Below are 13,923 nucleotides of genomic sequence, written 5' to 3' on the forward strand. Positions count from 1 at the left end.
GGGCTTTAATTAGATTAAACATCTGCTCTGGTCTAGAATGCATGAGTACAATAGAAAGTTGGGAAACTATGTGTTAGTGACCTGTGCCATCTAATGTTAAGATCTTTCAACAGGTGTTTGTTTCATGAGTAATCAACAGCCTGTAACAAAGCTACATGAGACATTTCTTTACAGATTTGGGGATTTTCAATTGTTGATTGTTACTGTTTAAACTCAAAATAAAAATATGCTTTTATTTGTATTAAATAAAACATGTATATGCTTTACAATTGACTACAAAATCCAGAAAGTATGGTGTCATAGTATTTTCCATGCATACATTATGCTGCTGTCATGAACAATTCATCTAATTAAACATGAGTTAATCTTTGTTGTAGTAAAAATTATATCTCCCACAGATTAAAACATAATTTCCTCCATTTTGTCCGGCGCTGGTAGACGTCTGACACCATAAACAAAGAAAACCGTAGGACACGCCGGTTACTACCAATCGGCACTCTGTTAAAATCCTCTGACAACCAATCAGAATATTAAATAATTTAAAAGAATAGCGTTGTAGCCAATCAGCGGGCTTCGCGCCATCCTATACATTGGTGGGCTTCGCGGATAGAGGGAGGGAGAATGCATTCAAGATTTAGCTGCAGTTTTTAAACGTACGTTAGCTTGCGATTCACTTTCGTTCTAGGTTTTAAAGGGATACCTATGTTATTTTCCTAATTGGAGTTGTACGTGTTATCTAAGGGTAAGGGCGTTAATTAATAATTATAATTGATTGTGCATGAATGTGGTCACTTTTTAAATATCTTTGCTGAGAACTTAACGTTATGGTATTCTTGACTGTGTTTTGGGCTGCGTGGCCGTGGGATCAGCTACAGTAAGCGCTGCAGCTGAGCAATTTCGCTTGTAACCTAACTGCTTATAATGAATAGGCTAGCTAACTACCTATTTATTGTCTTCACATGTTAAAGCGTCGTTTACAATTGCAAAAATGTAAACATGCCCTGAAACGTTAGCTAGTTAACATTATCTAACATACCCGATTTACCACTAAGTAGCCTGCTAGCTTACGTTACGTAGCTAGCCAACATTAGCGAGGATTTGAATGCATGACGTTTTCCCTCCACCCCGCTGTCACTTGAAGCTATTACAATTAACGTTAAAGGAGTAGAGACAGCTAGCTAGCAAACATTAACACGAATCTAGCGAACGTTAGCTAGCCGTCTTGCGAACGGTTATTTTTTTGCACATTGCCTCATATTTTGGAATACCGTTAGTTGCAGTACCGGTACAACCTGTAGCTACCGTTTTGACTGCTCTTCCAACTCAATCCAACCGTGTTGCTAGGTAACGCTAGTTTTTTGTTACTCAAATCACTTTCTGGTTTGCTGGTTAATGTTATATAGCTAAATGTATATCCAACTGTCTGCATGTTTTAATTTAATTTCCATACTTTTGTAGCGAAACGTTACAATTTAGGCTAAATCTCCGGAATATGTTCACAACTGACTTGCGTGCACCATCATTTAGGGCGCTTTCACAAATCCCCTTACGATCCGTATCCTGTAGTGTTTGGTACCCCGATGTCGCGCTATAAAGCATGTGTGAAACGCAAACAAATCCTGGACCTGCGCGAGTCCAAGATCCAGGAGTACGGGGTTATTGTGACACGGCAGAGCGAGTCGCGGGGAACTTTTTTGCCCGTTGTACACAAGCTAGCTCGCTAACATCATGTAGAAGGTGCGTTTTGCTAATCGCGGTTGTTTTCAGGTCTTGGGAAAGAAAAACGTATTCTGTCGAATTCTCCCAAACGCTCCAGGAAACCGAACCAGGGTACCGAATTTCATATGTGAAAACGCCCTTAGTTGCAAAACTGTTAGCTAACATTAAGATGGATGGCAACAAAAAACAAACTAATTGGACGGTTGAACCACAGATAGACAAGTCTTTGGTTATACTTCTCTAATGAACACCTGGCGGTGGTTTGGTGAACTTTCTATAAAACCAATTACGAACTACCATTACATTATTGTAAACGATTAGCTAGGACTGTAAAGTTCTTCATAAAGTGATTGAAACTAATTTCATTTTAAATGTATTTAAAGGGCTTTGTCTGAGGTATGGCACAAAACAAAAGACGAGGGGCTGACTTTCGAAGCTCCCCCACATCATACCTTGCATCTTTCCTGGAGTAGGGGACCCTGTCCGCATCGTTTAGCTAGCTATACCTTTAACCATATGGAGGAATTGAACAGGGACAGCAGGGTGTGTCGGGTTTTGCATTCATTCATGGATATGTTATGGAATGTGCTTTACTATTACTGACAACTATGACAAATGGATTAGTGGACTCACTGTACTCTGCATCTATTTAATGTATCTGTGTGGGCCATTATGAGAAGGATAAGGTAAATTGTATATTTTTCAGCAGCTGTGGTGTAACGTACCATTTTGACTTGTTTGATGAAAAATGACACATGCCAGTGAATAGTTGCTTGTGGTCATTACAAGGACTGAGTTGTCCAAGTATGTCAGGCACTTCAAGTCTACAGTTTTCCCCCTCTATTTAAGATTTATATTCACGAGGACTATGTTTTCATAGTGTGTATGTGTTTTAAATAGTCCGAGGCAAGAACAGTTGTATAACCAGAGCAGGCTTTCGCTTGTTGATTTGTCATGGGTAGACATGGGAGTACAACCTCTGTTAAACTTCTAAAATGCCGTTTCTGATGTTACCTGCACATTACTGGAATTCTGTATACAAAGGCTATTGAGAGAGTGATAAAGGGGGCTGGAGTGGCAATGACTAGTTTTAAAACTACAAACAGTTAACGCTAGTGGGGATGGGAACGTCAGCAATTCTGTGAGCTCTGCATCCCCTTCCATACCGCTGACCTCACTGCTCCATTGTGTCAAGTCTTGTGCTCCTCTGTCCCCCATTTGCATGTTCTTAATGCACACTGTAAATGTCTCATCTAGCCTAATCTGCCTAAATCTAGTGTGATTGGGGAAATGTTCGGAAGAAAAGTTGTCCCCGTCGTAGACTGTTTTGATATGCACACCCAATTCATCTGAAAAGGTGGATCATTGTAATTAATGATGTTAACGGTTAGCTGCCGAAAATACATTTGCTTATCAGTCTATAGGTAATTTGCATAATTTGGTGGAATTAAATTGGCTCGTGTATTTTCCTTAGTCATGTATCTTATTTATCACATGAGCACAGCATACAGAGCCTAGTTTGAGGAGTGGAATAGCCTATCACCCGTCAGACAGCACGAGAGCAGCTCCTCAGAAAGCTGGTACTGGAGTGAAACTTACTTTTATAAGCCCAGTCATGAAAATGGAAGTTTGAGCGAGACCGCAGTTTCAAAACCCTCTTGTATTTCAAAGGGAGAGAGAAACACCCCTGATTTGAACCCATCCTGGCAGCGCTACATTATACATGTGCGGCAGTGGCTTAGACCACCCCGTGATACTCCCCTGGTTTTTAACCAGGGGAGTGTGTGCTCTCTCTCTCCGTCAGGTAAATGAGGATGCCGGGTACCAGGTTTCAGAGTGGGGACATGGTGATGGGCCGCTGGCCTGGTAGCAGCCTGTTCTACGAAGTCAAGGTGCTGAGCTACGATGCCAAGATTCAGCTCTACACGGTCATCTACAAGGATGGCACTGAGCTGGAGCTCAGAGAGGTTGACATGAAGGTAGGAGCACTATCTATCTCCATGGCAACCATGTCACTGATGACATGGCCCAGATGGATGGAATTTCTCTATCTTGACAAGGTTCAGGAATTTTGATCTTATTTTATGCTAGTGCATACTCAAATATTATCTTCTTATGATATGTTGATTGCGCCATTGGTGCTGGCCTTTTAAAATTCAGCTATGTAATAACACATTTGTAACCTTGCTAAATGCGACAACTTATGTTCCAGAGTCCAACTGGCTTTAAACCAAGCCATCGCTCTCGTTCTCGCTCCCGCTCTCCGTCGCGGCGGCGCAGTCGTTCCCGTTCTCCAGCCAGGACCACCCGGCGCTCCTCGTCACGCACCACCAGTGGCACCTTCGCCACAGAGACGTCCGCTGCACGCAAGGAGCCCAAAATGAAAGAAGTGCTGGAGATCAGACTCAGCCCTGTGGTGAGGAACACATGATGTCACACACACTGCTGGGATTTAGAATGGCTTTTTGTTTTTGAGTGTTGCTCTGCTGCACATGTGTGTTGTATTCAGAATGCACTGTAAGACATGACCTTAGAGATGGCATTATTTGATAGTAGATCAAGCGTTGGCTAATAACAGTGTAATAAACCAAAGATTTTTTAACTTTTTGTGTATGTGTGACCAGTGGGTCCATCTTTACATAGTGACATGTGCGCCTCTTTTCCGTATTGTTTGTCATCACGTTGCTTTTTCCTCATGTTGACGTTTTGCTTCCCTCACTCCATTTACCACAGGCTAGGCCAGTTGAGAACAATGGCCACAATAAGCATGAAAACAAAAAGAATGATACTGCTGACAAAGTCAATGAGGTGAGACTTTAGATACTGTATGTACTTTATAATTAAAAAAAAAAATGTTTGTGTCTATCCATAATGATGTCAATGCTGCTAGAACAAAATGAATATGTTTGTTGGGCTGTAAGCAAGTTTGGCATTAGACTTGTAACTAGGGATGCACGATATATCGGAATCGGACAATATTAGGTAAAAATGCCAACATCGGTATCGGCCAATGTCTAGTTTAACCCCGATGTGCAAAACCGATGTCAAAGCTGACGTTCATACCTATATAACGTAGGTACATGGCATAATGACGACGTAACATTTTGTGCTATACGTGCAACACAGCATTCATAAACTAGCCCACAATGTCTGCTGTGTGGATCGAGCAACAAGTCGAGCAGTCATTTGAAAGAGTAACACAATTTCGGTCAGACAACTCAAAGGCGAAATCCATTAAAGCCAAGATAATGGAATTTATTGCCCTTGACAATCAACCGTTCTCTGTCGTGGGTGGTGTTGGCTTTCGCCGACTGGTTGAGCACCGGTTAACACTACCAAGTACGCTATTTTTCCAACGTTGCCCTGCCGGAGTTACACAGTAATAGCGTCACTGCTATTAGCTTCATGACATGCATAAGAAGGCGTGCCGTCTGGGTCTGCGTGTCAAAAAAGATACAGTAGCACTCAAAGCTGTACAAAAAAGTCTGCAAACACCGGTCACGAACGATTTGTTTACAATACCGCATTGGTAATAAAGCTTAATTAGTTCAACCGTAACTTCTGGAGTAGCTAGCTTTAGCTTGGTACCTAGCACCAATACAACCAGCTTGAAAACAATGACCAGTAGAAACTGCAGTCATTTTCATTATTCTTAGCAATGATTTAGGAATCCTTGTGAGTAAGTATTGTTGTTCGCCTATTGAAATTGAACTTCAGTTCATGAAAATAAATAGCAAGCCAGCTACTTAACCCTGTTGCCCAAGCTAATGTTATAAGCAGCCAGCTAGCTTCATCTGGCTAGTGAGGCTTGACCTGACCGGGTTGTCTTGTGAAGCTAGTCACAATAAGGATTAGGCACAATAGTGGAATTTGCCGTTTGCTTTCAAAATAAAAGTATGTCATTGACAGTGATGCAAGTAGTAGAATTATGCTATACTTTTATTTTGAAGGCTAACCGCAAAGTCCACTATTGTGGCTAATCCTTATTGTGGCTAGCTTCACATAGATGGGTCCGCCCATTAATCAAATAAGAACTCTCTTATAAATTAGTGTTATTTTAGATGACAGCTAGCTAACTATATAGCTAGTTAACTATAGCTACTGAAACAGATTGTCGTTTTGCTGTTTTTGGGGAAGAACATTGTTTACATCCATGAGCTAGCTAGCTTTTTTTATGACCAGCACCGTAGATGCTCGAGACAACTTCACCAGCATCATAGCATAGGTATTGATGAATCATTGTGACATATGAGTGAGAGTGTAATCGATGTGTAATAACTACGTAAAAAATGTATGAATGTGTTAAATTATTATGTGATGTGCAGTCATATTCAGGTCCTGATTGGTCAACAAGCTTATTTGACACGTCAAATAGTGTTACATAGTATTTTTTTGACACGCAAAGACCCAAATGCCGTTCCATAAAAATCCTGGTTGAGAATGAAACGACTGAACAAATTAACAACTGAACAGCACAGCGAGTAATTGAAAGAAATAGGTTTTGATTATGTTTTAATGGGGACATATGTAAATGCCAACAAAATAACTTTTTGGTGTGTGTGTAACCTTTATTTAACTAGGCAAGTCAGTTAAGAACAAATTCTTATTTACAATGACGGCCTACCCTGGACGACGCTGGGCTAATTATGCGCTGCCCTATGGGACTCCCAATCACGGCCGGATGTGATACAGCCTGGATTCGAACCAGGGACTGTAGTGACACCTCTTGCACTGAGATGCAGTGCCTTAGAACGCTGTGTCCGTGTGTGTGTGTGTGTGTGTGTGTGAACTATTTAACTGTACTAGAATGCTTAAAAGGCAGCTGAAACAGAGCTGTCCCTTGTAACGGAGCTGTCCCTAGCTATATTGCTTGTTTGAGAATGGGCTTTGATGTGTAGGAATGTCATGATTCATGTTGTACCTCCTGTGTGTTGGGAGGACTCTGCATGGGGGACTCAGCCTATACCAAGCCCCAGCTGACTGAGCCACACACACCACTTAGGGTCCTGCTAATGTTCCATCAGTCAGTCACATGCTGTTGATCACTTTTCCTTTTTAAGAGATGCTAATCTACAGATCATTTGTGTGGGAAATATAATGGATGTGCATTATGTACCCTATGAGCTTAAGTCACTGTGGGTTAGCCATGTCTGTGTAAATGATTACCACCACTCAGCCTGACCGTGTGTGTCTAACCATGTCTACTTCCAGAACCCTGCAGAGGCTGAGCAAGAGAAGAAGATATTAGAGAGCCGCTACAACCTCAGACGCAGAAAGGATGACGGTGACGCCAAGCCAGCCGAGCAGACAGAGGAAAAGGAAGCTGAGCAGAAGCCTGCAGCAGCCACAGCCCCCATCACCACTGAGCTGGAGTTTGGAGGGAGGCTAGGTGAGAGGAGGAACAGAGAAATGTGGCTGCTGTGCCTCTCCCAGCTTGTCATGTGCTGGATAGAGAGTCTGAGGGGGGGAAAGAATGGTGCTGATCTGCATACTGTTATGCCAATCAAATTGCACTAGGATGCTAGTCTGCACATTGTTTGACAAGAATGCATTTCGGGAGGGACAGTAACTGGTTAAAAAAGAAGACAGACTACCTTTGGCTCCAGTCACTCAGTGTCTTTCCCCCCTGTGTTTGCAGGAGTGTCCTGCATGATGCTGTTCTTGCCTGTGGCCGTGTTGGGACTGATGGTGGTTTGCAGTCAGGAGGATGCTAGCCTGATGAGCCCCCCTTCTCTGCCTGCCCTGGACTCCCTGTTGGATCCACATGTGTTTGGCATGGTGGTCCTCTGGTTCCTCTTCCAGGCCCTGCTCTACGTGCTGCCTGTCGGAAAGGTAACGTGATCACCAATAACCTCACTGCTCTTCTGGCACACATGTAGGATCAGCTTACTCTGTTCTAGTCATTGTGGAGAAATCACAGAACTGAAACATAGATGATCGTCTAGTGGGCCAATCACATTCTCAGAATTCTACTCCCACCATTATTGAAGACTGTACACACACTGGCAAACACACACACACCAACCCCCCTAGAGTACAGGCCATACACATGACACCCATCCGTGACCTGGACAGAGCACATGACTGGCGCTCACGCCTCGTTTCTGCTCATTAGCCAGGGCAGAAATGAGAGGAATCAGAAGTAGTAGGCTACGGTCCACGCTGGAACACTACAGGGAAGAATGGGAGGTTTTGTTCAGTTTCCTCTCCTGCTCATCTGCCTTCTGAATACAGTTGAAGCACACGTGCCTTTTTCAGAATATAGGAAACTTTCATCATATTGCTCCTATGAAATCATGTTCTCTAGGTCTGGGCAGTGTTTACATTAGTGAAAGGGGATAATGTAAGCTTTTAACATGTACAAAAAGTCCCCTATCCTAGCTACATTATCCCTCTCATAATGTATTTCCTGTAAGGTTGAATGATGGTCCAACCTGTGTTTATGTCCCCAGGTTGTAGAAGGAATCCCCCTGAAGAATGGAGAGTGGCTGAAGTACAGAATGAACAGTGAGGCATTTTCCTGTGTTTCATGTCTTCTTGTTTGTCATTTTGAAGGAATTAACTGGTCAGTTACTCCCAGCACGTTGAGATCTCTAGTAAAGCACTATGCCAATGTATTTCATTAACATATAAGTCATATAAGGAAAGACCCTTTGGTTGAAGAACTTCCTGTGTATTAACCCTGCATGTCTCCTCTACCACCACCAGTCCTCCATGCCTTTGTGCTGACGGTGGCTACCCTGGGGGCTGCAGTGCATCAGGGGATGGACCTCAGCTACATCCACAGCCACTTCCTCCAGCTGGCTGTGTCTTCCCTGCTCTTCTCTGTCCTGCTCAGTGTCTATCTGTACGTCCGCTCTCGCTGGGCACCCCAGGACCAGCTGGCCCCCAGAGGAAACTCTGGTGAGTGGGTGTGTTATCACTGGTAGAGAGAGGCTTCTACAATCTAGGCCTGATTTATTCCATGATATCGGTATATTATGGCATGGGCCAGCATAAGGTTAAGGGCAAAGATTGCTATACTGCCTATTGGCATGATGCCTCCCAAATGGGTAACGTAATATGATTAATCTGTTCTTCTCACCTCAGGGAGTGTGATTTATGACTTCTTCATGGGAAGTGAACTCAACCCCCGGATCAAGGGCTTTGATCTCAAATACTTCTGTGAGCTGCGCCCAGGATTGATGGGTTGGGTAAGTTTAGTGTACCTAAACATGTTCCCATTCAAAGTACTTTTCAGCTGTATATTAGCCATTTAGTGTAGATTAAGCTGTTTTTATTTCCTCACACACAACTGCAAAAAAAAAACAAGCTCAGTGTTCAGTTTCCCATTATGTGTGTTCATTAATGTGTTAAATGTGAACAACATAGAATAAATCATACTACAGTACATTTCGGGGCTAGTTTGTCTGTTTGAGGTGCACTATATATACAAAAGTATGTGGATACCCCTTTAAATTAGTGGATTCGGCTATTTCAGCCACACCCGTTGCTGACAGGTACAGTACCACTCAAAAGTTTGGACACACCTACTCATTCAAGGGTTTTTCTTTATTTTTACTATTTACTACATTGTATTATAACAATAATAATAATAGTGAAGACATCAAAACTATGAAATACCACATATGAAACCATGTAGTAACCAAAAAAGTGTTAAACAAATCAAAATATATATATGAGATTCTTCAAAGTAGCCACCCTTTGCCTTTGATAGCTTTGCACACTCTTGGTATTCTCTCAACCGGCTTCATGAAGTAGTCACCTGGAATGTAGAAAATAGTAAAAACAAAGAAAAACCCTTGAATGAGTTGGTGTGTCCAAACTTTTGACTGGTACTGTTTATAAAATTGAGCACACAGCCATGCAATCTACATAGACAGACAAACATTGGCAGTAGAATGGCCTTACTGAAGAGCTCAGTGACTTAACATGGCAGCGTCATAGGATGACACCTTTCCAACAAGTCAGTTCGTCAAATGTCTGCCCTGCTAGCACCGCCCCAGTCAACTGTAAGTGCTGTTATTGTTAAGTGGAAACGTCTAGGAGCAACAACGGCCACACAAGCTCACACACTACAGAAGCTCACTGTAGTGTGTTAAACTGCACCTGGAAGCAACGTCAGCACAAGAACTGCTCCTCTGGAACTTCATGAAATATGTTTCCATGGCCGAGCAGCCGCACACAAGCCTAAGATCACCATGCGCAATGCCAAGTGTCGGCTGGAGTGGTGTAAAGCTCTCATCTATTGGACTCTGGACCAGTGGTAACGCTTTCTTTGGAGTGATGAATCAGGCTCATACATCTGGCAGTCCGACAGACAAATCGGATTTTGGCGGATGCCAGGAGAACGCTACCTGCCCCAATGCATAGTGCCAACTGTAAAGTTTGGTGTAGGAGGAATAATGATCTTGGGATGTTTTTTATGGTTTTGGCTAGGCCCGTTAGTTCCAGTGAAGGGAAATCTTAACGCTACAGCATACAATGACATTCTAGACCATTCTGTGCTTCCAACTTTGTGGCAACAGTTTGGGGAAGGCCCTTTCTTGTTTCAGCATCTCAATGCCCCCGTGAACAAAGTGAGGTCCATACAGAAATGGTTTGTTGAGATTGGTGTGGAAGAACTTGACTGGTCTGCACAGAGCCCTGACCTCAACCCCGTATAACACCTTTGGGATGAATTGTAACGCCGACTGCGAGCCAGGCCTAATCGCCCAACATCAGTGCCTGACCTCACTAATGCTCTTGTGGCTGAATGGAAGCAAGTCCCCGCAGCAATGTTCCAACATCTAGTGGAAAGCCTTCCCAGAAGATTGGAGGCTGTTATAGCAGCAAAGGGAGACCAACTCCATATTAATGCCCATGATTTTGAAAAGCGATGTTCGACGAGCAGATGTCCACATACCTTTGGTCATGTAGTGTATGGATTGTTTTGCTGTCTGTTCAATGACTGTGTTTAATCAGACCTGTGATGTCTGTGTTCTGTCCAGCTGGTGATCAACGCTGCCATGGCTCTGGCTGAGATGAAACTCCATAACCTGGACTACCCTTCACCAGCCATGATCCTGGTCAACTGCTTCCACCTGTTCTATGTGCTTGATGCCTACTGGCATGAGGTACACATAAACCTGCATTTGCTGTCTAATGTTTTATTTAGTCTCTATTTGTTTGTAGGATGTAATCTAATGTGGTTGACTGTTATTCCCCAGGAGGCTGTCCTGGGCTATATGGATACAACCCATGCTGGATTTGGCTTCATGCTGGTGTTTGGAGACTTGATGTGGGTTCCCTTCACCTTCAGTCTCCAGTCCTACTACCTGGTTCACCACCCCAACCACCTCTCTCTGCCCTGTATCGTAGGCATCGTTACTCTCAATGGTTAGTCAGTCCCGGGACTTTTTTAGTATTGGCATTTGGCATACGTTCATATAAATCCTACATGTAATCTGTGATATACTTTTTGTTGTATGAATAACAGTATGACGTTGTCTTCATGTGTTACAGTCATTGGATTTTGCATCTTCCGTAAAGCAAACTCGCAGAAAAACGCCTTCAGAAGAAATCCTTCAGACCCTACATTATCCCGTAAGTCCTCAATCCCAGTACGTCTTATTCCTGTATAAACATTAGCAGGCCACCTGCCTTGATAAAGGGATGGAGTTATTCTCTGTCATGTTGTTGAAGGACTCGCTGTAACGCTGTGTTTTCCAGATCTGAAGACCATCCCTACTGCCACGGGGAAGACTCTCCTGGTGTCTGGTCTGTGGGGGCTTGTCCGTCACCCCAACTACCTGGGGGACCTCATCATGGCTCTGGCATGGTCACTACCCTGTGGTGAGTGACGGCTAGTTCAGCTACTTAGTTAGTCATAGCTGGTTAGTTACCAGGTTATGGTTAATTTCTTTGATGTATTTTTCTGCGCTGTGCTGACCATGCACCAGAAACAGGCCAGTAAATCTACACGTCTTGATATGTGTGTAGGTGATATGAGGAGACGCTGAAGTGTGTGTTGTCTGTGGTCATCCTGTAGGGTTCACCCACATCCTGCCATACTTCTATGTGATCTACCTAACCACCCTGTTGGTCCACCGGGAGGCCCGGGATGAGGCCCAGTGTAGGAGGAAGTACGGCTCGGTGTGGGACGACTACTGCCGAGAGGTCCGCTACCGCATCATCCCCAGAGTCTACTGAAACCTTAGCCACCCCGACCTCCAACCAACTCCACGGTCTCCAATTCTGCAAGCTCACAACTCAGCGCATGGCTACATGAGTTTGTAGAAACAAGTTGTTTGGAAATTAGAATTTAAAGACATTGGGAAACTTGAATTTCGAAAAGGGGGAAGCTTGATTCTTGGAAGTTCCGCAGGAGCAGCTTTCTTTGAAGTGTTATGGTTTTATGAAGGTACACACTAATTAGCTGACTGAATTTGATTAATGCCTTTTAAGAGAAAAAAGGTTTCAAAATTGAAGAAAAAAGAAGCCTCAGTCTGTGGAATGGATGTATATATTTTTGTACATATACTTTTTTTTTTTACTTCAAATACCTGTTAACATAATATTGCATATTTGATCTGTTTAAGTTTTCACTCCCATATCCAATTACAATATTTGCTTGGCTTTAATTTTGAAAGGATACCTTTGGTATACATTGCTTTTTGTGTATATTGTCAATGATGGGAATTAAATGCTCTTTTATCTGTACAGTTAAAATGGGATTAACGATCTTCCTCAGGACCACAACATTCACAAAATAGCATTTAGACATATTTTTTTCTATATTTTTTATATAGAGATGTAGCCTAGTGTTAACTGAGTGTAAAAAGAAAAAAAAAAAAAAAGTATTTGGTTGTTTTAAATGCACTATGAAAGATTGTATTTTATACCAAAAGTCTATGATTTGACTTTGCTTACTCCGGTTCACTGTCAAATTCCTCCTCAGTCCTCTGGATAGTAGTATTGCTTAGGTTGTCTTCCCTCTGGAAAGTTAACTGTCTGTTGAACAAATCCACAGTATCTTATTTAAAACCATTACCATCTGCAAGGGCACTTAGACAGTATCCAAGTTAAGCACCTTAAGTTATTCAAGACCTTACTTTTCAAAATGACTGTTTTCACCAAGTTTATACTGTGACATTCTGCACGTGCAATGCTGTGTCGCAAGTATTTTCTGACCCAGCTGTAGATGAGCAGTATAGCAGCAATACAATAACTAGAATAGGTGGCATTTTATGCGACTGAATGCAATGTAAATATTAGATTTGTGTTTTTATTTGAAGTACAAAATATGCAAGTGATGCTAGATCTTGTGTTTTACAATTAGATATTTAAAGTTGCATTTGATTTCAACTGTTAAGTTAATTGCCTGAATTACCACTAGATCTGCTGTTCTCTAGACAATATTACCATGTCATCTTTGGACAAATGACAAGTAACATTCTAACTATTTGTCATTGAGACCCATTCTGTACTCAACCTTTGTTTTGACTGATGGGACTGGCAACAATTTCCTGTTTGGGTCAGCTGGCTGTTTGTTGATGCTAAAACAAGTTGGATGTAACTAGGACAGTGGAAGAAGACCCAATGTTCATGATTTGTTCAATGTCTGTCTCCAACGGAAAACATGACAATGGCTGGAAAGCTCGCATTGTACAAACGTTTTGGCAAAAAAATAAAGGTTTACACTCACAGTATCATTCATGTTATTCAGACATGTCTAATAATTCAACACATAATGCACTGAGACTAGACTCCTAGAAAGAGAAGATAAGTGAAACAATGGAAGGTCAAGCAAGCAATTTGACACTTCTGTGATGCAGCCAATGCATGAGGAAGATGTGTGTATTGTTCTTGCAGACATCCTTCAAGTCCAAGTCGACCTGACCTGTACTCTTAGACATGTAATTCTATTGCCAAAGCTAATTCCTATGGAATCCTATTCCCACCATCAATTTTATTTTATCAAAAGATCATATAGGTTGTGTTTCTTCATTTGTAGCATTGTGTGGCGATTTCCATATATCCACGTTGCAGTGATCAATCAGGGCCGCTGGGAAATGTGTGGCGAGCTGGCATTTGCCTCAGCACTTTTTTCTTATTTCATACAAAATACTGACACAAAAGCATGGAAAAGAGGGACAATACTGTTATTTTTATTGGTATTTACACATTACAGTGTGAACAATGGTTGAAATAGTATATTGCACT

At 42.3% G+C, this 13,923-nt stretch overlaps 1 protein-coding gene across 4 annotated transcripts; it reads left to right on the top strand.

Moving 5' to 3' along the window:
• The first annotated feature begins 626 nt into the window (after positions 1 to 626).
• Positions 627 to 13,407, top strand: LOC120019008 (delta(14)-sterol reductase LBR-like). 4 transcript variants are annotated; one of them, XM_038962192.1, is made up of 14 exons: positions 627 to 742; positions 3,496 to 3,698; positions 3,932 to 4,135; positions 4,453 to 4,527; positions 6,931 to 7,108; positions 7,358 to 7,551; positions 8,172 to 8,226; positions 8,428 to 8,622; positions 8,809 to 8,912; positions 10,710 to 10,835; positions 10,929 to 11,097; positions 11,224 to 11,304; positions 11,431 to 11,553; positions 11,750 to 13,407. In XM_038962192.1, exons 2-14 carry the CDS (start codon positions 3,528 to 3,530, stop codon positions 11,908 to 11,910), a joined length of 1,836 nt encoding a protein of 611 aa, XP_038818120.1. In that variant the 5' UTR covers positions 627 to 742; positions 3,496 to 3,527; the 3' UTR covers positions 11,911 to 13,407. The 4 variants fall into 4 exon arrangements, with proteins under 4 accessions (XP_038818120.1, XP_038818119.1, XP_038818121.1 ...); XM_038962191.1 differs by having other exon boundaries at positions 3,524 to 3,698; XM_038962193.1 differs by lacking the exon at positions 627 to 742 and adding an exon at positions 1,182 to 1,344 and having other exon boundaries at positions 3,524 to 3,698.
• The last annotated feature ends 516 nt before the right edge of the window (positions 13,408 to 13,923 follow it).

This window comes from Salvelinus namaycush, chromosome 24 (genome assembly GCF_016432855.1).
Source record: "Salvelinus namaycush isolate Seneca chromosome 24, SaNama_1.0, whole genome shotgun sequence".
In the NCBI taxonomy this organism is placed as follows: Eukaryota; Metazoa; Chordata; class Actinopteri; order Salmoniformes; family Salmonidae; genus Salvelinus; species Salvelinus namaycush.

Coding starts and splice junctions, on each gene's coding strand:
- LOC120019008 (XM_038962192.1), top strand. CDS start 3,528: ATGAGGATGCCGGGTACCAGGTTTCAGAGTGGGGACATGGTGATGGGC. Junction 7,552..8,171: donor ACGTGCTGCCTGTCGGAAAG/GTAACGTGATCA, acceptor TTATGTCCCCAG/GTTGTAGAAGGAATCCCCCT. Junction 11,305..11,430: donor TTCAGACCCTACATTATCCC/GTAAGTCCTCAA, acceptor TGTGTTTTCCAG/ATCTGAAGACCATCCCTACT.